The sequence below is a fragment of the Rhinatrema bivittatum genome, chromosome 7, assembly GCF_901001135.1.
Source record: "Rhinatrema bivittatum chromosome 7, aRhiBiv1.1, whole genome shotgun sequence".
Taxonomy (NCBI): domain Eukaryota; kingdom Metazoa; phylum Chordata; class Amphibia; order Gymnophiona; family Rhinatrematidae; genus Rhinatrema; species Rhinatrema bivittatum.
The window spans coordinates 106927690-106951613 of record NC_042621.1 but is presented as its reverse complement, the minus strand read 5'-3'; the positions used below and the strand labels follow the sequence as shown (position 1 = coordinate 106951613).

Sequence of the window (23924 nt, the reverse complement as noted above, 5' to 3'; positions counted from 1 at the left end):
GGCATAGGGCCGTCGGCGCCATTTTGTTTACTGGCAGCCGACGGCCCTATGCCCTCACTATGTCACTGAGACCGATCGCTGCTATTGGTCGGTCTCAGTGACATAGTGAGGGCATAGGGCCGTCGGCTGCCAGTAAACAAAATGGCGCTGACGGCCCTATGCCCTTACTATGTCACTGAGACCGACCAATAGCAGCGGTCGGTCTCAGTGACATAGTGAGGGCATAGGGCCGTCGGCGCCATTTTGTTTACTGGCAGCCGACGGCTCACGCCCAGGAGATCGTTCCCGGACCGCTCCTGGACCCCCGCTGGACCACCAGGGACGTTTGGCAGGTCTTGGGGGGGTCAGGAGGGTGGGGGGTTGCAGGAAATTAATTCGGCAGGTCTTGGGGGGGTCAGGAGGGTGGGGGGTTGCAGGAAATTAATTCGGCAGGTCTTGGGGGGGTCAGGGGGGTGGAGGTTGTTAATTTAAAGGGATGGGGGGGGGGGGTTTTGGGGGGTTCCCACAGAAAGAAAAATTTTCTGATCTGGGGAGTGGACCGAAATGGCCCTCCCCAGACCCGAAAACAAAATGGGGAGAAAAAAAAAAACTATGCACTCCCCTAATTTGCTCCATAAGACGCCCAGACGCAGAGCCGGTTTAGCACAATTTATTTTTTTTTAATTTTCCCCCTCTGAATCCTAAGTGCGTCTTATGGTCAGGTGCGTCTTATGGAGCGAAAAATACGGTATGTCAAAAATATTTTCAGCAATTTCTTCACCAGTCTTTTTAGGGAAATCACAAAACATAATAAAGTGTTATCCTATAGAAAAGCTTGTATCTGTAACTTTAACATATTTCAAGATAAATGACAGCTGCTCTTGATGAGCATAGTCACATGTTTCATCCACAGGAATAGCAAAATATTTTGCTGCTTTAACTTCTTTAATTGTTTTCTGAACAAGAGCCACAGATTTCAATAAATTTTGAATATGATGAGAGAGATAATGCACCTGAAGACGGGAGTTATTTTCTTGTGAATTACGAACTTGTGCAACATGATCACTCAGTACCTGGTCGTACTTGCTCAAAAGCTCAACTAGGCCCAAAAAGTTACCATTAGTACTCTCTCCTATTCGTTCGGAAGATCCACATAATGCAAGTCCTCTTTCAGCCAAAAAAAAAAATCTAAAATTCGATGAAGGATTGTCTTCCATTTTTCACTTTCTGCCTTAAGCTGATTAACAACAAAATTATCGATCGTAGAATTACATGTAACTGCTTTCATTGCTTCCTTCCAAGTGATATAATTTCCTTTATGTATATTGGAATTTTCATGATTTTGGAACAAGTCTTTCAATCTTCGCCATCCTTTTACAATATCCCACCTGGATGTTCAGCTGATGTGCTTACATTTGAAGAAACTTCTCTTTTGTTGAACAAAAAACAAGGAGCACAATACAAAGAAATATTTTCTTTACTCTAACACAGCCAATCTCTTTTTTTATATTTTTCCCCATTCTTAAGGGTCACTGTAAAAAGTCTAACTGGAAAAGAATGATTATCCTTATTAGGAACATTGGTTGGTATTTCAAAAGCTGGAACTTTCAGAAAATTTTCATTGTGAAACTTGTTCCTTTTATCAATCAATCCAATGTCGCATTGTGATAATAAGCAACTTTCAGACCCCATTTCATTATTTTTTTCCTTTATAGAAGGCTGTTCCAATTCAATTGTTTGATTTATTTCTTTATCGAATGCTTGTGAGGAACAGTCATTGTCTGGTGCGGAAGGTAATACAACCACTTGATTGTCTCTATTAATCTGATCGTTCCCAGCCTCGTGTGTTTTTGGTTTTTGATCAGAAATCCTATAATCAATTTCGACCTTTTGACTGCTGCTTCCTGTAAGTTGGCTTGTTTTCTTTTTGCCACACCACTTTCAAATTTTTTCATTGTCACCCAAAACTAAATGGAAAAAGAATTGGTACAAAATTATGTAAGAGAGAATATTTTAACTTCTAAATTAAAAATGTGTATTACCTGATTCTTTTAATAATAAAAGAGAATTGTCTTTATTCATTTATTGTTAAAAATAAGATCACTTCTAAGTAACGTTGTGATAACTTTGTCAACAATTGTAATAAATGTCTAAAACATATGACAAACATTACAGTTACATGCAGGGTTGTTACAATGTAGAGATGTTCATCAACAAATTGCTCAGGTAATTTAAATATGACTGTTTTATTTTATAGAAGTTCTATAAAATAAAACCATTATTTAAAGAACAAAACGACTGAATCCTTCTCTTGCATAAAAAAGTTAGTACAATAAGTTGAATACATTTTTTATTTATACATGTTAGAAATAGATTTAGCTTTTTTTAAAATTTTGCCCAACAAAAGTAGGTCCTAGCCAAATGGCCATGCTGGCACCCCCTCTTTCCTGGAGTGTCTGGGTGTACCCCTTATCACACAGATTGTGATAATTTTATATACTACTTTGTTAAACTAACAAAAGGACTGTCCGAGGGCCTACTTTCCAGGGATATAGCCTAAGCATAGATAGCAGCACTCACCAATACTTGTCTTATGCTCTTTTGCTCATTGCATATTTGTAGTGATTGTGAAGGAACTGAAGAGAGTGGCCAAAGAAAGGAGAATACCATATCAGGATGAGTTTATGTTGCTATTAGCTGCTGATGAGGATAAATCCATTCACTAGTGCCAGAGTTTAATACGAGGTGTTGAGTTTATAGCACGGAGGATGCTTCCTTTACTCTATATGCACTGCAGCACCTGTCTGTCAGATAGCACCCATTCCTGACAGGCAGAAGATCACTTAAATCTGCAAAGTGCACTGCAGATGTATAATGTGCACCCGCAGGTAGTCCTGCAACTAATTCAGTAAGTCTGATGTGCTGCTGTGGGTCTTCCCTTGGAACAACTTCCCGTACACATTCCACATGAACTACACCCCATTAGCTGCCCTTAATTACATTTGTATCTCTTCAGCAGACTTTTTTTCCATCTCATGTTCTGCCTTTATTTTTCAGTGTGGAGTGACTGTGAGCTGAAACCTTTTCAGAGAGGGGGGACTCTCGCATCCAGGATGTTTCCCAGGTTATTGCCAGATGTCCGTTGGTGGGTAGCAGGCCAAGGCTGGCGAAGCATGTCCAATAGTAGGCGCAGCAGCTCCTCGACAGCAGAGCCCCGTGTCGCGAGTCTGCCGTCACAAGTGCAGGTTGTGATCTGTGGAGGAGGAATCATGGGCACCTCAGTGGCATATCACCTAGCGAAACTTGGATGGAAAGATGTTGTGCTATTAGAACAGGGCAGGTAAGGATTCAGAAGGTGCTGTTCAGGGCTCGGCGTTTAATTTCCTTGTTTAGATTTCAGGTACTCTAAATACATTTTTGTTTGCTTTCGCCTGTGCCCAAATAGTTTTCAATTCTGCTTTAAATATTCATGTAATACAACTGCATCTTCAAACCCCCTCTAACACAAAGCAATTTGTTGGAATTTATAAAATTTATTGCAGGGTAAAAGAATGTCTTGTCATCTGTTGAGCAACCATGTGTGCTGTTACAAAAGAATGAAAGTGATTAGAGCAGCAGGGAAACTAGGGAGCAAATCCCACTGCTGCCTTTTTTTTTTTTACATGCCTTTTTATTATAATACTAGTAGAATTAGCCATTCTGTGAACTAGGATGTGTGTGTTAGAAAATGTTACTCTAGTTGGTTTTACAGAGCAGAGAAGGGAAGCTTCTTTCAGCAACTTGAAGAGAAGCAAAACACTGGCTGGTAGTGTGTTTGTTTGGCCACCAACTTAAAGCTGGTGTATCGGTGACAACATTGACATCTGGCCAGGAATTCAACCAGGCTACCCTCTTCTTTTATATAAATATAGCGAGAGAAAGCAGAGGCTCTTCATGAATGGCAGACTGGAATACCTGGCTGGATTACAGTAGATGAGTTTATCCAATTTTTTTCATCTAATGATAGCAGAAGAATTTCTGATTTGGAAGCATTGACACTATGTATTAATTGTCTATCCCAATATTATCAGCTTCTGAAAAAATCCATTTGATTACGGAAGCCTAAGAAACTTGTGACTGCTTGCAGAGTATTGTGTACCCAACCTCCCCCCTCCCAAAAAAAAAAATTTTTGAAAGACAATTTGACTTTAAATACATCAAGCTTGTTGACATTCACATTCAGAATCCTTTCATTGATACTCATACCAGTGAAATTCACAGCCAGGATAGTACATAAGGTGAACCGTGACCGTACCAGCCTAGTAATGGAAATAATTGTACTTCAGAATAATTCGGAACTGAATTCCCAATAAGACTAGGGGGTTTGGGATGCTTGAGGAAAAACAGAGGTAGCCCCTTTGAATGAACTATAGCTTTGTCTGAGTGCTGGGGTTTTTGTTTTTGTTTGTTTTTTTTGTCTATTTGTGTGCTGCTGTATTTTTGCAAGGAGGCACCAGAAACCAAAGGGAAGATCATTCTTGACTGATACTAGGTGAAGCAGAATGCATCAATCCTGTAAAAAGCTTTGATTTGGCACTGGATTAACAAAAGTCACCAATCTCTGAGCCAGTATGCTGCAGTCTCATCCAGTGTCTAATAATTTGCGGTTCTTACAATGGCATACCTGTTCCCAGAACGGGTGAGAATCATAGGGGAACAGCTTAAAGCATTTCAGAGACGCTGCTTAGACTTGCTTACTTTTAATTATAATTTACTTCTACAGACTTAACAACATCATCCTTAGCTTATTGACCCAATAACATTAGTACAAAAATCTCAAACTAGTCACAAATGTAATAAGTTAGTTTAAAAAAAAAAAATTAGGACACTCTAATGAAATTAGAAAAAAATCTTTGCAATAACAGGATAATGTTATATAGTGTAAATCAATTCTAAGAGCACACAGGTCTTTAACAGTATCGCCTATAGCAATATTTCCAAACCTTTACATGTCTGAGGCATACCTACCTTAACAAAAATCAGGCCGATTCTGTAAATTACACGGGCCAGCTCCCTCTATATACAAGGGAGAAGTTAGTGTGGTATAAGCAACTCCTTCAGTTTGTCAGCTTCGCTGCTGCATGTGGCTGACAGATCTACTTCAGTGCTGCTGCTTTCAGCACTTAAAGTGAGTCACATCCACTGCTTAGTGCACGTTCTCCCCGTCTCACTCAACTTGGGGATAAGACAGAGGCTGGAAGGAGTCAAAAGACAGGGAAGATGAGGAGATGCTGTGTGCAATGTTTTTGCTATACAAAGCAGGTCCCAGCTATCCCTGCCCTGCATGCTGCCCATTAATTACCACTCTGCAGAACTCATACTATAGTAGAAGAAGAAACATGTTCTCAGAAAGAAGCTCCTACTCATTTAAGAGCCACTGCTGTTGTCTTGTTGCTATATGGTACTGAGAGCACTCAGAGCAGAACCTAAGTGTACTGGCCTGGATCTGAGCATTAGGGAGTGGTGACTTTTCCATGGCACACCTAATCAGGTTGAAAGTACATCAGTGCGCCATGGCCTATAACTTGTTTGTTTGGCCATGCCAAATCAAAACTTTTTATTGAATTGGTATGTGGTGTGATTTATGATGTAATTGGTAGAAGATAGTTTGCCATCAGGAATTTCTGAAGCAATATCCGATTTGACATATGGAGCTCACTAATATGAATCATCCTATTCTTTGCTCTGTTTAGGCTGGCAGCTGGCTCCACTCGTTTCTGTGCAGGTATCGTAAGCACTGTCAAGCATATCTCTATAGAAACCAAGATGGCTGACTATTCGAACAAACTTTATCGGCAGTTAGAACAAGAGACAGGGATTCCAACAGGTAAGAGAAGACAGATTGAGATCTGGAGTCACAAAGGCACAAACAATGTTTCAGCTTAAAAGTAAGGTGGGCTGCTTTATCTTTATTACCATGTAATGCATGTCTGAATGAGTGTGAGTGTTTGTGTGATGTGTGTTAATTATATGTGGTAGGTTTAAACAGTTTAACTTTTTGATAATTTTGGTGATTGATAAAATATCTTTTGATGTAAAACTTTCAAAATATTTTTGAAATTTGGTATGAGAGATATTTTTCATTATCTTTCCATACATTTCCCTGATTGGGACATAATATTATCAGCTTAAAAGTAAAACATTTTAGTACTAACCTGCTAGTGTGTTCATAGGTTGCTGGAAACTACTATAGGTACCTCAGGTTTTTGGACTGTTAATTAAGTTAAACTCAACTAATTACTTTAACCAAATAATTTAGTCAGTAATAATTTAGAGGGCAATTTTAAAAGCTATTCTGCTGATAAATAACTGTTTATCAATAGAAAACATCTTGCTGAAAATTGCCACATCTCTCATTTGGGCCGATACAGTAAAGTCTGCGGGAGAGCGGGCGAACAGGCCACTCCTGTGTACGCGATTCTGTATGCAAATTAGGCCTGGTGGTAAAAACAGGTAAAAGGAGGCGCTAGGGACACTAGTGCGTTCCTAGTGCCTCCTTTTGGACTGGAGCGGTGGCTGTCAGCAGGTTTGACAGCCGACGCTCAATTTTGCCGGCGTCTGTTCTCGAGCCCGCTGACAGCCACGGGTTCGGAAACCGGACGCCAGCAAAATTGAGCATCCGGCTTTCGAGCCATGGGCCGACTTCAAAAATTTTTTTTTTTTTTTTTTTACTTTTGGTAACTTTTGGGACCTCCGACTTAATATCGCCATGATATTAAGTCGGAGGGTGCACAGAAAAGCAGTAAAAACTGCTTTTCTGTGCCCGAAGAAATTAGCGCCTACCTTTGGGTAGGCGCTAATTTCTGAAAGAAAATGTGCGGCTTGGCTGCACATTTTGCTTTGTGAATCTTGCGGGAATACCTAATAGGGCCATCAACATGCATTTGCATGTTGCGGGTGCTATTAGGTTCGGGGGGGGGGCGGGGTTGGACGCGCGTTTTCGGCTCCTTACTGAATAAGAGGTAACGCTAGCGTGTCGAAAATGCGCGTCCAATGGAGGGTTAACAGTGCGTTCCGTTGGAGCGCACTGTACTGTATCGGCCCGAATGTGGGTAAAATCACTTCGGTTACTTTTACCCACATCTAAAAAGAGGCAAGGATGGGGAAGAAAGAGGTTAGTGAGGGAAAGCCCCACTTCTGCTTCCTGTGGATAAATTAACACTTGCTTCAAAGCAGTGTATTTGCAGCTAAGTACATCATTTGCTGCCCCTTCTCCATGTCCCCCCTTTCCCCAAGCTGGCTGGATTTTCAAAGGGAAACTCCTTGGGGGTTTCTTCTGCAAATGTACGTGTAGCCACAGGTCTGCAAGCACCACAGGCTGTCTAAAAATTGCCTTCTTACTGGGGCATTTATTAATTAGCATTAACGCCTTAACTCTAGTGTTAAATAGCACAACGCATGTTAATATGCAAGTGGAAGGATTTTGAGCAGAGTTAATGTTAATGAGCGGCTCCTAACGTGAGAGAGAGAATGTCTCTATAGAGACCAATATGCAAGTTTACTATTTATACCACTGTAAGAGGGAGCACTTTTAATTCTGGGTGAGGTTTGGGGGCAGTTTTACATACAGTCAGAGGTACAAACAGCAAAGTTGACACTGGTGAAGATTTTCTGTCATTTGGAGTAATGAAAGGTGAAAAAAAAAAAAAGTCTATTTTGTACAATGTACTCTCTACCTAGCTTGATTGATGCTAGGAAGAGAGTTCATTGTACTAGGAAGAGAGTAAATTAGCCTAACCATGCCCCTTTTTTTTATTGAGGGTACTATTTCTGCTATATTTATAGCATTTTGATGAATCTAAGTCTTAATTTGTAATAGAAAAATAAAGAATATTAGTGTGTCAAACTCTCATTATGCAGCCTCCTATGGTCAGTACTTTACTTTTCCATTACAATACATTACAGATAGATTGTGAGGCATGGAAGGCCAAGTGACAAGTACATGAGAGATGTTGCAGTGTTAAAGATGATGTACTCCTATAATAATTTTTTGACAATTGATAGCACTGTCCTATGTTTCCAAAGCACACTTTCTTCTTTTTTTTTTTTTTTTAATTTTATGTTAATTTGGCAATTTTCTCCTGCTCCCTTCATCCAGTTCAGTCAGAACCAGAGCTAGGATCTGGTGCCAAATCTGGTGGTCAGTTTTCCTAGGTTTTTTTCTTTTTTCTCTCCCTTTAATATATTTAGTCTGGCGATTGCATTGTTTGTTTTGGGGCAGAGGCCATTCAACAGGGTTCCTACCCGAATCCTGTAATAATGGGTCCTGATTCTGGCCTTGGGTGTCACCCTGAATCAGTGACCATGACTGCTTTCCACCTGGGATCTGTGGACGCTACCTCTGCAGTATCACCCACTTACCCGGGTAACAAGACTCAACGGAGACTGAACCATGGACATTCTACATGGCAGTGCTCAACACTGCCACTGAGCTACTGGACTAACCCCAAAGTACACTTTTTAAATCTTATTTTGGGGGGGGGGGGGAGGATTTCTAATTCTTGTACTGTTCAAAGTACCTTTTTTTTTTTTTTTAGCACTGTTTGATTTGCAAGTTAATGTGAAATGCTGTCTGATAGATTTATTGGGTAATTTTGACTTGTTTCTTGTCTCAGGTTACACTCAGACTGGCTCCATCTTGCTGGCTCAGACACAGGACCGGCTCATCTCTCTCAAGCGCATTGTCTCCAGGTTGAAGTATGTGTTTGATTTTTCTTTCAGCTCGACAGTTTCCTCCTGCTCAATTTATGCTTCAGGCTTAATTGGAACCGGCCTCTAATAGGCTGTAGTGCCAAGAGCCGTTCTTCACTACTCTGTCTTTTCCCCTATTTTTATATCTCCCTTCCAACTCCTAGCCTATCACAGCAATGATCCATCCCCAAAGACCTCAAACCCTGGCTTCCTCCAGAACCTAGCTAATATGAATCCTGCATCTGGTCACTAGCTGTCTTGATTAAGCAATGAATGAGGCTACTTCCCCATAGAGCAGTAATTCCCAAACTGGGTCGCAACCCCAGAGGAGGTTGCAGAATTTTCAGCTGGGGTTGCTTGTGCATCCCTAGGGCCTAAAGGGAAAAAAACCCACTCCTATAGCTGGCATCGTGTTGCCAGTTGGTATAAATAGCAGGCCAACGCTTTCCTGAACAGTCAGATGTGCCTGCTGGCTGAAAAGGAAAGTATAGAGCAGGGAATAGGGTACAAGAAATCATCATAGCTGCTTCTGTGCGCCTGTGCTCTTCCATGCAGCTGCAATTGCCACCGGTGCCAGCCTGACCAGAAGTGGTGCATCCGTCTCCCTTCTGCATGCCTCCACAATATCTGCTGCCAGCTCAGCTGGAAATGGTGTGGCCATGATCACTGCCACTGCGGGCTGCAAAAGATGAGGAAATAACCTAAGACATCCCTCTTCTCTTCCTTCTCCTCCTGACTGTGAGTGAGTGAGCTTTAAAATGGGGACTGACAGGGGAGGTTTGATAGGGGGAAGAGAAGGAATGAGCCTCTTGATGAGGGGAGTTTGCAAAAGAGAGGATGAGCTTGAGTGATGTGTGAGAATTGATAGGGATCAAGGCATGAGAGAGGGGGTGAACCTGGCGATGGGGGGGGGGGGTGAATGAGATGTAAGAAAAGATCAACTGGGAGAGAGGGGAGGTTAAGATGCTTCCCCCTGCTAATTTGGTGTCTGGGGGTCATTTGAATTTTCACCTTTTCAAAATGGGGGCGTGGTTAAAAGTTTGGGAAGCTCTACCCAGGAGCTTTTAAGGCTGCCTGCACAGCATTCCTAGCTCCAACTGGCCTCTGAATAAAACCCATGTTTTCCATAGCCGCTGGGCTAATGGCGTGGGTTTTTTTTTTCTACTTGTAGAATTTTGGCCTATGAATTGCAAATGTGTCTCTGCTGTGTGTCCTGGGCTTATTTGGTCACTTGACTGAAACAGCAAGTTAAAAGAATTTTGTATTTTATACTCCTGCTCCACCAGTCAGGGAACCAATGGGTTTAATCCCTCATCCAGCAGACTGAGGCAGAGTTGTGTTTTTGTTTGGTTGGTTTTTTTTTTAATGACATTACATACACGTCATTACTAGAACTGGTATAGCCAGTGTTCCTGTTCATACCCAGATCACTCCAGACAAGTGGGTTTTGCATCCCTACCAGTAGATGGAGAACAAAACTTTGAGGCACTGCTACATAACCAAGAATGCCACCTGCAGTCCCTCAGTGTTTCTCTGTCTCTAGCAGATGGTAGATTTGCAAACCTGCAGACTGACCAAAAGTTTAGATTGAGATAGAGAATTTGTTTGAAGACATTTTTGAAGGCTTCCTGAGGTGTTAGGCTGCTTTGTGGACCATCCCTCAGGTGGAGCTGGCGACCAGGGGGGTTGGAAACCCCTGGCTGGTATTCATCCTCTTCTGGCTGGAGGTCCTGATAGCCAGGAGATTGGCTCCCTCGGGGACTCTGTTGCCTCCTCCTGAATCTTCACCAGCCTGACAGGGAAGTACCATGTTGTTTTTTTCTTTAAGCTGCTGTTAGGGGGGAAAAAAAAAAGGAGTTTGCCTTTATTTATAGCGGCTTAAGGGAACAGTTGGGCTGTGAGTGCGCCTGTGGAAGCTATCAGCACTTCAGGAGGGGAAGGGTGGGGGAGGGTTTCTTACCTGGATCAAAGGCCAGGATGGTCCCGGGTATTTTTTTGGACAATGCAACAATCGTCGAGGAGGGACGAAGAGTCATGCAGTGGCACTGGAAGCTCAACAGTTTTGTCTGTGTGGAGCTTCATCTCGAGGGAATAGTGGCATCTCTTGTCACAGGTGTAGACGGTGTACAGGCGTATTTCCTCAGCAGGCAACAGCTGGATCCGGAAGAATGGGAGTTGTACCCGGAAGCTTGGGATCACATCTATGCCAAATGGGGTGTGCCCCAATTGGATCTTATGGCGACGTGGGCCAACACAAAGATGACAGGGTTTTTCAGTTGCAGAAGAGAGGTCAGCGCACTAGGCCTGGAGCCCTGGTGTGTTATTGGCCGACGGGGATCCTGTTATGTGTGTTTCCTCTGTCGCCTCTTGTTGGGCGAGTTCTGCAGCGCATAGAGTTGCATTCGGGGTCGATGGTACTGGTGGTGCCAGAGTAGCCTTAACACCAATGGTTTGAGGGTCTCGGGTATCTTGCAGTCGAGGGACCCCCTCAGGTTGGCCCATCTTCCCTGCTTACTGTGACAAGGACCCATATTTTTGGATTGGGAGGATCACTTTTGTCTCGGGGCTTGACTTTTGAGAGGTGGCGTTTGCGTCTGAGGAGCTATTTGGAACAGAGGATTTCTACCCTTCTCCAGGCTCGGAGACCCTCAACTTCTTAAGCGTATGTAGGGTCTGGAAAGTCTTTGAGTCCTAGTGTCTGCAGCGCCAATTAGATTCCCTGTCTGTGGATGTACCCCAGATTTTATTCTTTTATGCAGGAGGGTTTGTCTAAGGGGTTGGCCTATAACTCGCTCGGCATGCAGACATCTGCTTTGGGTTCCCTTAGGGGCAAGGTGCGGTGGAGGTTGTTGGCCTCCCATCCTGATGTGGTTCGGTTCCTGAAAGGAATGAAGCATTTGCAACCGCCGGTTCATAAACTGTGTCCGGATTGTAGCCTCAATTTGGTTCTTCAGGTTCTCTGTGAGGCGCTCTTTGAGCCTTTGAAAAGGGTGAAGTTTAAGGACCTGGCATTAAAGACAGTGTTTCTGGTGGCAATTTGTTTGGCCAGGCAGATTTCGGAGTTGCAGGCTCTGTCATGTAGTGATCCTTTTCTGCGTATTTCTAATGATGGCGTTACGTTGTGAACAGTCCCCTCCTTTTTGCAAAGGTGGTGTCCTCTTTCCATGTTAATCAGACGGTGGATCTTCCGGCCTTCCCAGGGTGGTCTAGGGATTCCCCACAGGAGAAGAAGCTGCATCTCTTGAATGTACGCTGGATTATCTGACATTATCTGGAGGTGACTAATTCATTTCGGCACTCAGATCATCTTTTTGTGGTGGTTGGGGGCATGAAGAAAGGTAAGAAGAACATAAGAACATAAGAACATAAGAAAATGCCATACTGGGTCAGACCAAGGGTCCATCAAGCCCAGCATCCTGTTTCCAACAGTGGCCAATCCAGGCCATAAGAACCTGGCAAGTACCCAAAAACTAAGTCTATTCCATGTAACCATTGCTAATGGCAGTGGCTATTCTCTAAGTGAACTTAATAGCAGGTAATGGACTTCTCCTCCAAGAACTTATCCAATCCTTTTTTAAACACAGCTATACTAACTGCATGAACCACATTCTCTGGCAACAAATTCCAGAGTTTAATTGTGCGTTGAGTAAAAAAGAACTTTCTCCGATTAGTTTTAAATGTGCCCCATGCTAACTTCATGGAGTGTCCCCTAGTCCTTCTACTATCCGAAAGAGTAAATAACCGATTCACATCTACCCGTTCTAGACCTCTCATGATTTTAAACACCTCTATCATATCCCCCCTCAGTCGTCTCTTCTCCAAGCTGAAAAGTCCTAACCTCTTTAGTCTTTCCTCATAGGGGAGTTGTTCCATTCCCCTTATCATTTTGGTAGCCCTTCTCTGTACCTTCTCCATCGCAATTATATCTTTTTTGAGATGCGGCGACCAGAATTGGTCACAGTATTCTTTGGCTTGGGTACAAGTCCAATACTGAGGAACTACAGGTGGCACTCTCGGTTATGTAGCAGTACCTCAGTTTTGTGTTCTGCCTCCATCTGCTGGTAGGGATGCAAAACCCACTTGTCTGGACTGATCTGTGGTATTACAGGAACGAAAATTAGCAGGTAAGAACCAATTTTCCATAACACCTGCCTCTTTGTAGCCTTTTGGTGCCGGGGGCTCTGATAGCCAGCAGACTGGCTCCTTTGTGGCCTCTGAGGCCGCCTCCTGCGTACTGTTGTCCCCACAAAGGGAAGAATTCCTGTTTTTTGTTCTTTTAAGTTTAAAAAAAAAAAATCAGGAAACAAGAAGTTTGTTTGTAGGCAGTCCGGCAGGGTGCTCTCGGCAGTGGGGGCTGTTGGCGCAGGGTGCAGTTAGGGAGGCGTAAGCCTGTTACTATTTTACTCTGCTGGGGGCTGGGAGTCTTTTTCCTGCACACCATTCTCCGTTGCTAGGCTGCGTGTGATTGCTGACTTCCAACCATGTGCGGCCTGTGTGTTTGGTGCGCTCCGGTGGCTCTTCTCCTTTGACAAATTTTTCTTGCTGGCCATGTGGGAATGGCGCCAGAACTATGCATGGCGGCATGCAAGGCTTGTGGCCTTTGGTCAGCCCGACTCAATTCCAGTTCCCTTTGCACTGGCTGTGCTTCAGGGGAGGAGGGAACCATCTCTAGCACATCGGGAGGCCAGAGGGCCTCTATATCATTGGGGGCTGTGGTCCTGGGTGGGGGGATCAATTGTGGCAGCCAGATCGACAGAGGATCACAGGCAGCAGCCACAGACCCTAGGGAAGTCCAGTGATTCCCCTCCTACGCTCTCCCCTGTGGTTCAGGTACCTGCGGAGGATCAGAATGGAGCAGATGGGTCTGAAGGTAGCTTGTCTGATCATAGTGCTGAGGATCCAGAGGATTTTTCCCTGGACTTTATACTCCTGCTGCATAAGACCTTTCTGGCAAGAAAGGGAGCAGGGGGGAAGCACCCAGCGAGAAGGTTCCCGGTTGCTCAGCCAAAAAGCAGAAGGTGGGATCTTCTCAGGCGACTGGGGCTTGGCCGCACAGGGATCAAGAAGGTTCCCGGGAATTGGGAGGACGCCAATGATATGCAGAATTCTGCAGATCTTCCACAATTGGACTCTGATGTGGCCGCTGATCCGGACCCAAATGGTGATCCTGATGTGGATGAACTGGATCCGGATGAGTTCAGAGGGGAGTGACCCCAGAGTAGTCCATCTGTTCAAGAAGGTGGAGTTGCGGCCCCTCATTCCCTAGGTTCTGGAGGAACTAGGGGTGAAGGTAACCCTCCATTGGATAGCAAACGGGTGAACCTGGTTGTGGATGGCCTGCGTGAGCACCCTAGCGCCTTCTCGCTGAATAAGAAGATCTGTAAGTTGGTAAACCGGGAGTAGGACTTCTCGGAAGCAGGCTTGAAGGTTGGTCACGCAATGGTGAAGCTGTATCTGTTGAATGAAAAGATTCTGGATCTTCTATGGGTTCCAAAGTTGGATGCGGCCATATCCACCATTTCTAAGAAGACTATTCCACTGGCGGGTGTTGCCACTCTGAAGGATGTTCAGGACCACAAATTGGAGATCCGGTTGAAACAGATGTTTAAAGTCTCTGCCTTAAGCCTGAGGGTGGCGATTTGTGGCAGTATGATGCAGAGAGGCCTGTATGTTCTGAGTTCAGAAGGCTCAGGTGCAGGCTTCGTCTGGGGTGTTTAGCGCTCTAAATTCTGTGTGGCTGGAAGCTGGGGTGGTGTATATGCTCTATGACTTGTTTTGTACTGTGGCCAGGAGTATGGTCTCCATGGTGGCAACCCGTAGGCTGTTATGATTGCGCAATTGGTCGGCGGACATGTGATCCAAGTCCCAGTTATGTAATCTCCCTTTTAAGGGGAAGCTCCTCTGTGGGAAGGATTTGGATGATTGTTGAAAACTTTGGGAGAGTCCAAAGGAAATAAGCTGCCGGAAGATGAGTGGCAAGAAGGTTTTTCCTCCCTGGTCCCGTTTTCAGAATTTGAGGCAGTTTCATTCCGGCAAGAGTAACCTCTGCATCGGGACCGAAGCAGAATCTTGGCAGGCAGCAGTCCTTTCGAGGGACCCGTAGATCTGCCAGAGACTGTGCCAGTCAGGAAACAGGTGGCAGAAAGTTGTCCCAGTGATGCCAAAGGCGCCCCTTCCTCCATGGAACCAGTAGGGGGCAGGTTGTCCCTCTTATGGGTAATGGGCCAGGATTACCACGGGTCAATGGGTTCTGGAGGTGGTAAGAGACGGTTATGCGTTAGAATTTTCACACCCTGTCAGGGAGGCCTTTCTAGAGTCCCACTGCGTGTCTCGAAGCAAACGGGAAGCAGTAGAGGGGGGACTCTGCAAAGGTTACTAATGCTGGATGCCATAGTTCCATTCCCTCTGGCCGAACAGGGTCAGGGGAGGTATTCCATTTATTTCATGGTTCCCAGGAAGGAGGGCTCCTTTCAGTCCATTCTGGATCTGCAAAAAGTAAATGTTACCATTAAAGTTCCACGTTTTTGATGAAAACGTTGCGTGCAGTGATAGCAGCTATTCGCAAAGGAGAGTTTTTGGCGTCATTGGACCTACCTCCATATTCCCATTTGAAGAGACCATCAGAGGTTTCCTATATTCATGGTGCTAGGTCAGCATTTTCAGTTTCAAGCTCTTCCCTTCGGTTTAGCCATGGCATCATGCACCTTCATGAAAGTGGTGGTGGTGGCAGCCTTACGGTGAGAGGAAATTTTGGTACACCAGTGTCTAGACAATTGGTTTATCAGGGCAAAGACTGAGGAGGTGTGCAGTCGCTCCATACAGTGCATGATGTTCTGATTGTAGTCTCTGGGTTGGGTGATAAACGCGATAGTCATCTGGGCCGACCCAATCTTTGTAGTATCTGGGAGCGTGATTCAATTCGGACAGGCAGGGATTTTTTGACTGCAGACAGAGTGTTGAAGTTGCAAGTGCAGCGTCTGCTCCAGCTGCCGGTGCTGAAGGTCTGGGATTATCTCCAGGTTCTGGGCTCTATGGCTTCCATTTTGGACTTGATTCTGTGGGCCTTTGCTCACATGTGACCTTTACAGAAGGCACTTTTGTCCAGATGATACTCCTCTGACAACGGATTCCATCTACCTTTACCTCTTTGGGGAGAATACAGATCCAGTCTCGTGGTGGCTCTCCCATCCCAGTTTGGAGAAGGGAGTGGATCTGGAGGCCCCCGGATTGGGTAGTAGTGACCACTGATGCCAGTCTCAAGGGTTGGGGGACAGTGTTTCAGGGGCGCTCTGCGCAAGGACTCTGGTCTCCAGCGGAGATGGCCTGGTTGATCAATTGCCTGGAGACGAGGGGGGCATGCAGAGCCCTGGAGGCCTTTTTTCCTCAGTAAAGGGTTGCATGGTGAGAATCTTCTCGGTGGCTTACATCAATCATCAGGGAGATGCAAAGAGTTATATGGTAGCTCTGGAAGTTCAATAGATGTTCGCTTGGGTGGAGCATCAGCTCCAAGATGTTAGCAGCATCTCACGTAGCAGGCATGGACAATGTGCACGTGGACTTCCTCAGCCGGCAGCAGTTAGATCCGAGGAAATGGGAATTATCCTCTGAGGCCTGGGATTGCCTTTTTGCCAGGTGGGGAGTGCCCCAGTTGGAACTAATGGTAACGAGGGACAATACAAAAGTGCCGAAGTTCTTCAGTCACAAGATGTAAGTCAGAGCAGAACTGCTGGATGCTTTAGTTTGCATGTGGCCAACTGGGGTCCTCCTGTACGTGTTTCCTCCTTGACCTCTTGTCGTTCGCATATTGTGGTGTCTAGAGGCACATTCAGGCCAGGTGGTTCTGGTGGCGCTGGAATGGCCATGATGGCTGTGGTTCGCGGATCTGGTAGGTCCTCTCCGGTTGGCTCACCTGACATGGTTACTTCAGCAAGGTCCCATATTTTCAGATCAGGAGGATCACTTTTGTCTTGCGGCTTGGCTTTCGAGAGGCGGCAATTGTGCAGGGTATTCAGAGACATTGCCACTTTGCTTCAGGCTAGATATCTTTCTGCTTTTATTGCTTACGTTCAGGTCTGGAAGGTGTTTGTTTGTTTGCTTGATGCCTTCAGTATCATCTAGATCCCCTATCTGTGAGCGTTCCGCACATACTGGACTTCTTGCAGCAAGAGCTGTCAAAGGGTCTAGCTTACAATTTTCTCTGGGTTCAGGTGTCTGCCTTGGGTTGCCTTAGGAGCAGGGGGCAAGTAAGGTCTTTAGCCTCCCATCCGGATGTTGAGTGTTTTTTCAGAGGAGTCAAGCATTTACGGCCGCCGGTGAGGAAGTTGTGTCCGGATTGGAACCTCAACCTGATACTTCGTGTGCTCTGTGAGGCCCCTTTTGAGTCCTTAAGGCGAGTGTCATTGAAGGATTTGACATTGAAGGCTGTTTTTTTCTGATGGCCATATGTTCGGCCAGGTGGATTTTGGAGCTGCAAGCTTTATCTTGTAGGGACCCTTGTCTCCGGATTGAGTCTGACAGGGTGACGTTGCTGACGGTGCCGTCCTTTTTACAGAAGGTGGTTTCCTCTTTTCATTTGAATTGGACAGTGATGCTGCTAGCCTTTCCAAACTGGTCTAGGGTGTCTTCACCAGAGAGGGAGCTACATCTTTTGGATGTATACAGGACCCTGTTGTGTTATCTGAAGACTACAAATTCCTTTCGGTATTCAGATCACCTCTTTATGCTATTCGGAGGGGTGAACTAAAGAGCTAAGATTTCAAAAGCTACGATTTCTTGTTGGTTGAAAGAAGCCATTTCTTTCGCTTATATTTGTAAGGGTCATGCGGTGCCATGGGCTTGCAAGCGGAGTATTTGGTATCTCTGCAGGAGATATGTAGGGCAGTGGCGTGGTTAACGCTTCATACTTTCACCAAGCATTACTGATTGGATGTGTGGGTGCAGGAAGACTCGACCTTTAAGAGTGTTCTGTGCGCGGGTCTTTCAGCTTTGGTACATCCCACTTGTCTGGACTGATCTGGGTATGAACAGGAAAAGAGAATCTGTTCTTACCTGATAATTTTTGTTCCTGTAATACCACAAATCAGTCCAGAGACCCAGCCTGTTGTTACTGCTGAAAGACTGGTATGACTTGCAGAAATTTACACATTGTAAATAAGTTGAATTCTTTGATTTTCTGGAAGCATGGAGGGCTCCAGGTCGGGGGGCAACCCTGAATTCCCTGTTTGCCCAGAAAGTTAGGGTGAAGCTTGGGTACAGATCAATACTGAGGGACTGCGGGTGGCACTCTTGGTTATGTATCACTGCCTCAAAGTTTTGTTCTCTGCCTCCATCTGCTGGTAGGGATGCAAAATCATCTTATCTGGACTGATCTGTGGTATTACAGGAATGAAAATTAGCAGGCAAGAACACATTTTCCCCTCTCTGCCTCCAGCTCTCAGGGGGACGGTTGAAGCCAAGGCTCACCCTAAGCTTAGGAATTCTAGCTTTTTTAGAGGTGTTTTTATAACTGGTATAACTTTTAGCTATGTTTGGCCAAGCTCCTGCGGATTGTATTCTCTTGCAGAGAGGCGAACCACAATATTTGATCAAGCTCCCTCCTTCCAGGTGAGGAACTTGATACAGAAAGTGGTCTCTGTTAGAGAAGCACTCTTACAAAATAATAAAAGATAAAACAAAGGTAAAAGAGAATATTAAATTGCAGCTATAGCCAAAGAGTTCAGTCAGTCACATAGATGTGTTTTTCAAGAAAAATTTTAAATTGCAAATAGAATTCAAAGTTTATCAATAAAATCAAATGATGCAATAAAATATGGTCCCAAAATTTTAAATCTCACTAGACACAAAAATCCCCAACACCAGCTGGTGTTTCAGAAAAAAAACCCTGCTTCAAGGGAGAAAGCAAGCCAAAGGACTTATCTGAACAAGTGCTCAATCTAGGTCACAGTACCATCATGTTTAATTTTTAAAACTTTTCTTGGATAACACATCTATATGGCTGATTGAACTCTTTCGGTAAATGATAGGGAAGACTGGGTTTCCTTCAGTTTATTGTTGGGTCATGTTAAAGTGTAATATTCATGGCTTGTTGACACTCTTCATTTTCATAGTACGAGTAAGGGTGTACTTTTACTTTGAAAACTGCCCAAGGGAAAAGTACTCATGGAGACTTACACCTTGTATTCTTGTAATCTGCACCCTAACCCTATCCCTGGGAACATCCCCTCTAGGTGTGGATAAAAGTGTATGCACTGCTGCACAACACAGTACTTTCACCGGCACACAAGGCAGTTTTCAGTCACTCCTTTTACCTAGGTAAATAACTATTTACATGGATAAATGGCTTTTGGAAATTGCCCTCAAAATATTTATCTGCACCATTGGTTTGTTTTTGCAGCCTACATTTTAGAACACATGAAATAGCCACTTTCAAAGTCTCTGATGTTCTGATCCCAGAGAATTCACTAGTTCAGGCCCATTCTTTAAAGCTTTGACATTCTCATCCCTTTCTTTCTTTGCTTTCAACTAGTTGGACCAAGAGTGACAGCATCACCCTGTGGGCAACACGACTTAGATGCAAGTCCTTACAAAGCAGTGTTATGCTAGCTAGCAGGTATCTCCTGATACCACCGCTTCCTTCCTCTGTTGCAGACTTGGAGTGCTAGCATTTCTAGCGCTGCCTCTCCTTTTATCACAAGCATATCACACCTGCCCTCCAACTAGTTATTGTAGTGCCAACAGCCCTGGCTAGTCGATATTGCTGCTGTGTTGTGACTGGGGCTCCATTTAAAGGACTGAGAGAGTGATGATTGTGTGTTTGTTGTTTTTGGCTCAGGTTTCCTCCTTTCAGCTTGATTGGAACCAGTGCTGGTATCTGGTAGCCTGAACCCTCATTTGCAGCTACCTAGGGATTTTTTCCCCTTATTTTATATTCCCTTTTAACTTTAGTCCAGTCATTGCATTGAAAGTCCTTCACTGGGAGGGCAATATACCAGGGCTCCTCCTGGAACCCTGGAATTATGGGCCCTAAACCTGACCACTAGGTGTTGCCATTGCGTGATGACTGGTTCACGTCTCTCACAGGACCGTGAGCCCAGCTAGGTCCAATCTGGGTAGCAAAAGACGTGAGCCATTAATTAAACCAAGGTCTTTCCGCCACGGATCCACTGGATTGATACAGTTTTGACATTTGTGTGTATGCTGCCTGTGCAAGCTGCAGCTCCTACAAGTGATCTTTTGAGCATTGTACTATCATCACCAAGGGGAGGGCTGTCTCCAAAAGCTATTTACCCAGGTGAATGCCTATTTGAAAATTGCCCTCCCTCTGATTGGGTAAAAGTTTTTTTTTTTGTCTTGTGGAAGCATTCCTGGGACAGGGATTGCAACAGCGCATGTGGTTTTGTATTTCCAACAGCATGCGTGATGGTTTAGTCAGAAAAAGTAGATGAGAATCTCCATCTGTACTTTTTTCTTTAGACAGATTTCAAAGTAAAAGTACCTGTTTCTTTCAATTTGAAAATTGATGCAAAATCTGCATGTAAAAAGTACCTGCAGATTTGCAATAGCATAGGCAGTGTGAAAATTGTCCTCATTATAAGTTTGAAGCAGATGCTTTCTTCAGTTCCTTTGCGGGCTGTTGGGAATCCACTATTTTTCCATGTATGATGAAAATGACCGATGTTGCATCTGATGATTTGTATTCAGCAATGACTGAACTTGTTTGGTCAATTGTGCTATTCAGGCAATGACAGCACTGATTTATGTCATCATTCAGCTATAGTCAGGTGGTGATGAACGTTTTGTGACTTATTAGAAGTTTAGTGCTGTAGAGTCCTGAATAGTTCTAGCTGGCTTTTATGCAGCATTGCTGTTGCTTATTGAAATGAAGAGCATTCACTGATCAGGAGAAACAGTTTGTGAAAGAAGGTCCATTACCTTATAGGTAAATGATCTTTTATGACTGTGATGTTTCCAGTGGCGTGCAGTATTGAGGCACAGAGACTCTAGATTGAACTGGCTCAGTGGTCAGTTGTTAGTCATTTATTTCTGACAAACACATTAGGTAAAATATTACTTGGGCATGTTAATTCTGAGGTCATATCATCATTTTTTTGTTATTGTGGGGTCAATGTCTCCAGTTGGGTTAGTTTTGGAATGAACCTCACTCATAAGCTAGGATATGTTGGATATGATCTCAATCTCTCAAATTTACACTAATGCCATTTTTAATACTTCCCTTGTGCCAGAGAGCTTCCTTCTGGACTTCATAGGATGTAGCTTGTAAATCTCTTAGCTTTTGTAAGCGATTGATAAATAAATATGTGTAGGCAACATATCTCACTGTTAGGCTGTACTGATATTTGCACATCTTGAAGCCCTTCCACTTCAGCTAATGAGAGGATGATGGGAAGATAAGTGAAATGAATCAAAAGTCCAATTTTCTTTTCTGCTCAGATTGATCCTCTTTAGCGCATCAGAAATCCTTTTCATGTTAAGAGGAATTCATCCCAGTGTATTATTCCCAGTTTGACAATGCTAGTCTTGAAGTTCTGTCTGGAAGTAGTTCAGGTATGTTTAGAAGCAATTTGGAGAGTGCTAACTCTTTTTTTTTTTTTCTTTTGTAGAGTAATGGGAATACCTTGTGAAATCATCACGCCAAAACGAGTGGCTGAGCTGCACCCCATCATCAATTTCCATGACCTGGTGGGGGCCATGCATGTCCCTGAAGATGCAATAGTGTCATCTGCTGATGTGACTCTTGCGCTGGCAAATGCTGCCACGCAAAATGGTATGGCACAATCTTTTTGAAAGAAAACCGCATTTTTCATAAGCTAGTATGATGCACAGAAGTAAAAATGAAATAGATGGGAACTCCAGCAAATAGCTTATTTTGTTTTTAGTAATGCTCTTTGAATATGACACTTTCCAAATCGCTTAAATATTGATTGTTAAATATTTTCAAAATGTGATAACTTTTTAGGATGTTTGCTTTTTTACTGCAGATCCTCTTAATTTAAGCTAACATAACTATACTTCCAAAAATTAAGTTACTTAGAAATAAAAAGACTGCACATTGCTTGCTGGCAGCTCTGTGAACTTCCATGCCTTTTTTTCCTGTTTTCATTATGCCAGCACAAAGTGTGAGCTTACTCTGTGCCATTACAGACAGAAGTGACTGAGGATGTTGTAGCACTTATCTTTTGGTGGCAATTGCAGGTAAATGCATTAGCCACAAGTCTAAATACTGTGCTTCTGACTACATGTCTGATGCTTAGAGTGAGATATGTCAGAAATATGAAATTTCATTAGAGCGGTCTGTGATATTTCCTTTATCTGACTACACTAGCTTGAGGACCAAAATAAATGGATACATTTAATGGAGTCACTACCAGAGGGAAGAATACTGGCATATTTTGAATCCAGCAGGTTGCAGAATTCAAGGTAGCATTGTTTTATCAGAGAGAAATCATGCCAAACCTGATCAGTTGTTTTAATTCGGTGACCAAAGAGGCAAGTACTGGATATGGTATATTTGGATTGTGTTGGCCTTTTTTTTTTTTTAATCTCTTTATTATGCCACGGAGGACAATTCAACAATATTTACAGAACAATACCGCATTGATCAAAACAATATCTAACATTTTTATAAACAGATACAGAGACAAAGGTCTGCATTTTCTAAGGTCTCTCAAAGAGGCAATCAGAGGACGGTCATCTCAATTTTACGGAGAGTGGACCAAGATTACCTTGGCTCAGTGGGTGCTGGAGGTAATGAGAGACGGCCACGCTTTAGAATTTTCTCATCCTGTCAGGTGCACCTTCATGGAGTCTCACTGCTTGTCCCTGGGCAGGCAAGAAGCGGTTCAAGAGACCCTTCTTCGGCTACAGAGATTAGGAGTAGACGTGCCAGTACCAATAGCAGAACAGGGTCGAGGAAGGTATTCAATTTACTTCGTCATTCCCAAGAAGGAGGGGACGTTTCAGCCCATTCTAAACCTGCAGAAATTCAATGCAGCATTGCAGATGCCATGTTTTCGTATGGAAATGTTGCAGATTGTGATAGCGGCTGTGCATCAGGAAGAGTTTCTGGCCTCTCTGGGTTTAACAGAGGCCTTCCTGTTCCCAGCAACCCCTATTAGCCTGGCTTTGGCCATTCCAATCCCGCAGTGGGAGTGGCCATCTTCTCCCTTGTTTTTTTGTGGTCCTGGCCCTGTTTGCTTCCATTTCCCAAGCTGGCTGTGTTGCTAAGACTCTGACCCTTCATCTAAGAACATAAGAAGTTGCCATACAAGTGCAGCAACTTGTTTCCAGCAATGGCCAACCAGGTTGCAAGTACCTGGTAAGTACCCAAACACTCCAGTAGATTCCATACTACTAATGCCAGTAGTAGCTATTTCCAATGTTAACTTGATTAATAGCAGTTAATGGGCTTCTCCTCCAGTAACTTATCCAAACCTTTTTTAAACCCAGCTACACTAACTGCCTTAACCACATCCTCTGGCAACAAATTCCCGAGCTTAATTTGCATTGAGTGAAAAGAATTTTCTCCAATATTTTTTTTTAAATGTGGTACTTGCTAACTGTGGACGAGATAAAAGATAAGGTTTGTCTGTTTGCTGATGATACTAAGATCTGCAACAGAGTGGACGCGCCGGAAGGAGTGGAGAGAATGAGACAGGATTTAAGGAAGCTGGAAGAGTTGTCAAAGATATGGCAGCTGAGATTCAATGCCAAGAAGTGCAGAGTCATGCATATGGGGTGTGGAAATCCGAAAGAACTGTATTTGATGGGGGGTGAAGGGCTGATGTGCACGGAGCAGGAGAGAGACCTTGGGGTGATAGTGTCTCACGATCTAAAGTCGGCGAAATAATGTGACAAGGTGATAGCTAAAGCCAGAAGAATGCTGGGCTGCATAGAGAGAGGAATATCTAGTAAGAGAAAGGAAGTGATGATCCCCTTGTACAGGGCCTTGGTGAGGCCTCACCTGGAGTACTATGTTCAGTTCTGGAGACCGTATCTCCAAAGGGACAGGATGGAGGCGGTCCAGAGAAGGGCGACCAAAAAGGTGGATGGTCTTCATAAAATGACTTATGAGGAGAGATTGAAGAACCTAAATATGTATACCCTAGAGAAGAGGAGGAGCAGAGATGATATGATACAGACTTTCAGATACTTGAAAGGATTTAATGATCCATGGTCAACAACAAACCTTTTCCATT

At 44.0% G+C, this 23924-nt stretch overlaps 1 protein-coding gene across 1 annotated transcript in view; it reads left to right on the top strand.

Annotated features, from left to right (window-relative positions):
* PDPR (pyruvate dehydrogenase phosphatase regulatory subunit) overlaps nucleotides 1-23924 on the top strand; it is a 136517-nt gene that overhangs the window by 10544 nt on the left and 102049 nt on the right. The window contains exons 2-5 of the mRNA XM_029608893.1: nucleotides 3037-3319; nucleotides 5712-5845; nucleotides 8634-8715; nucleotides 21330-21493. Coding sequence (XP_029464753.1) covers nucleotides 3093-3319; nucleotides 5712-5845; nucleotides 8634-8715; nucleotides 21330-21493 — 607 coding nt within the window. The 5' untranslated portion in view covers nucleotides 3037-3092. The remainder of the gene's footprint in view (nucleotides 1-3036; nucleotides 3320-5711; nucleotides 5846-8633; nucleotides 8716-21329; nucleotides 21494-23924) is intronic.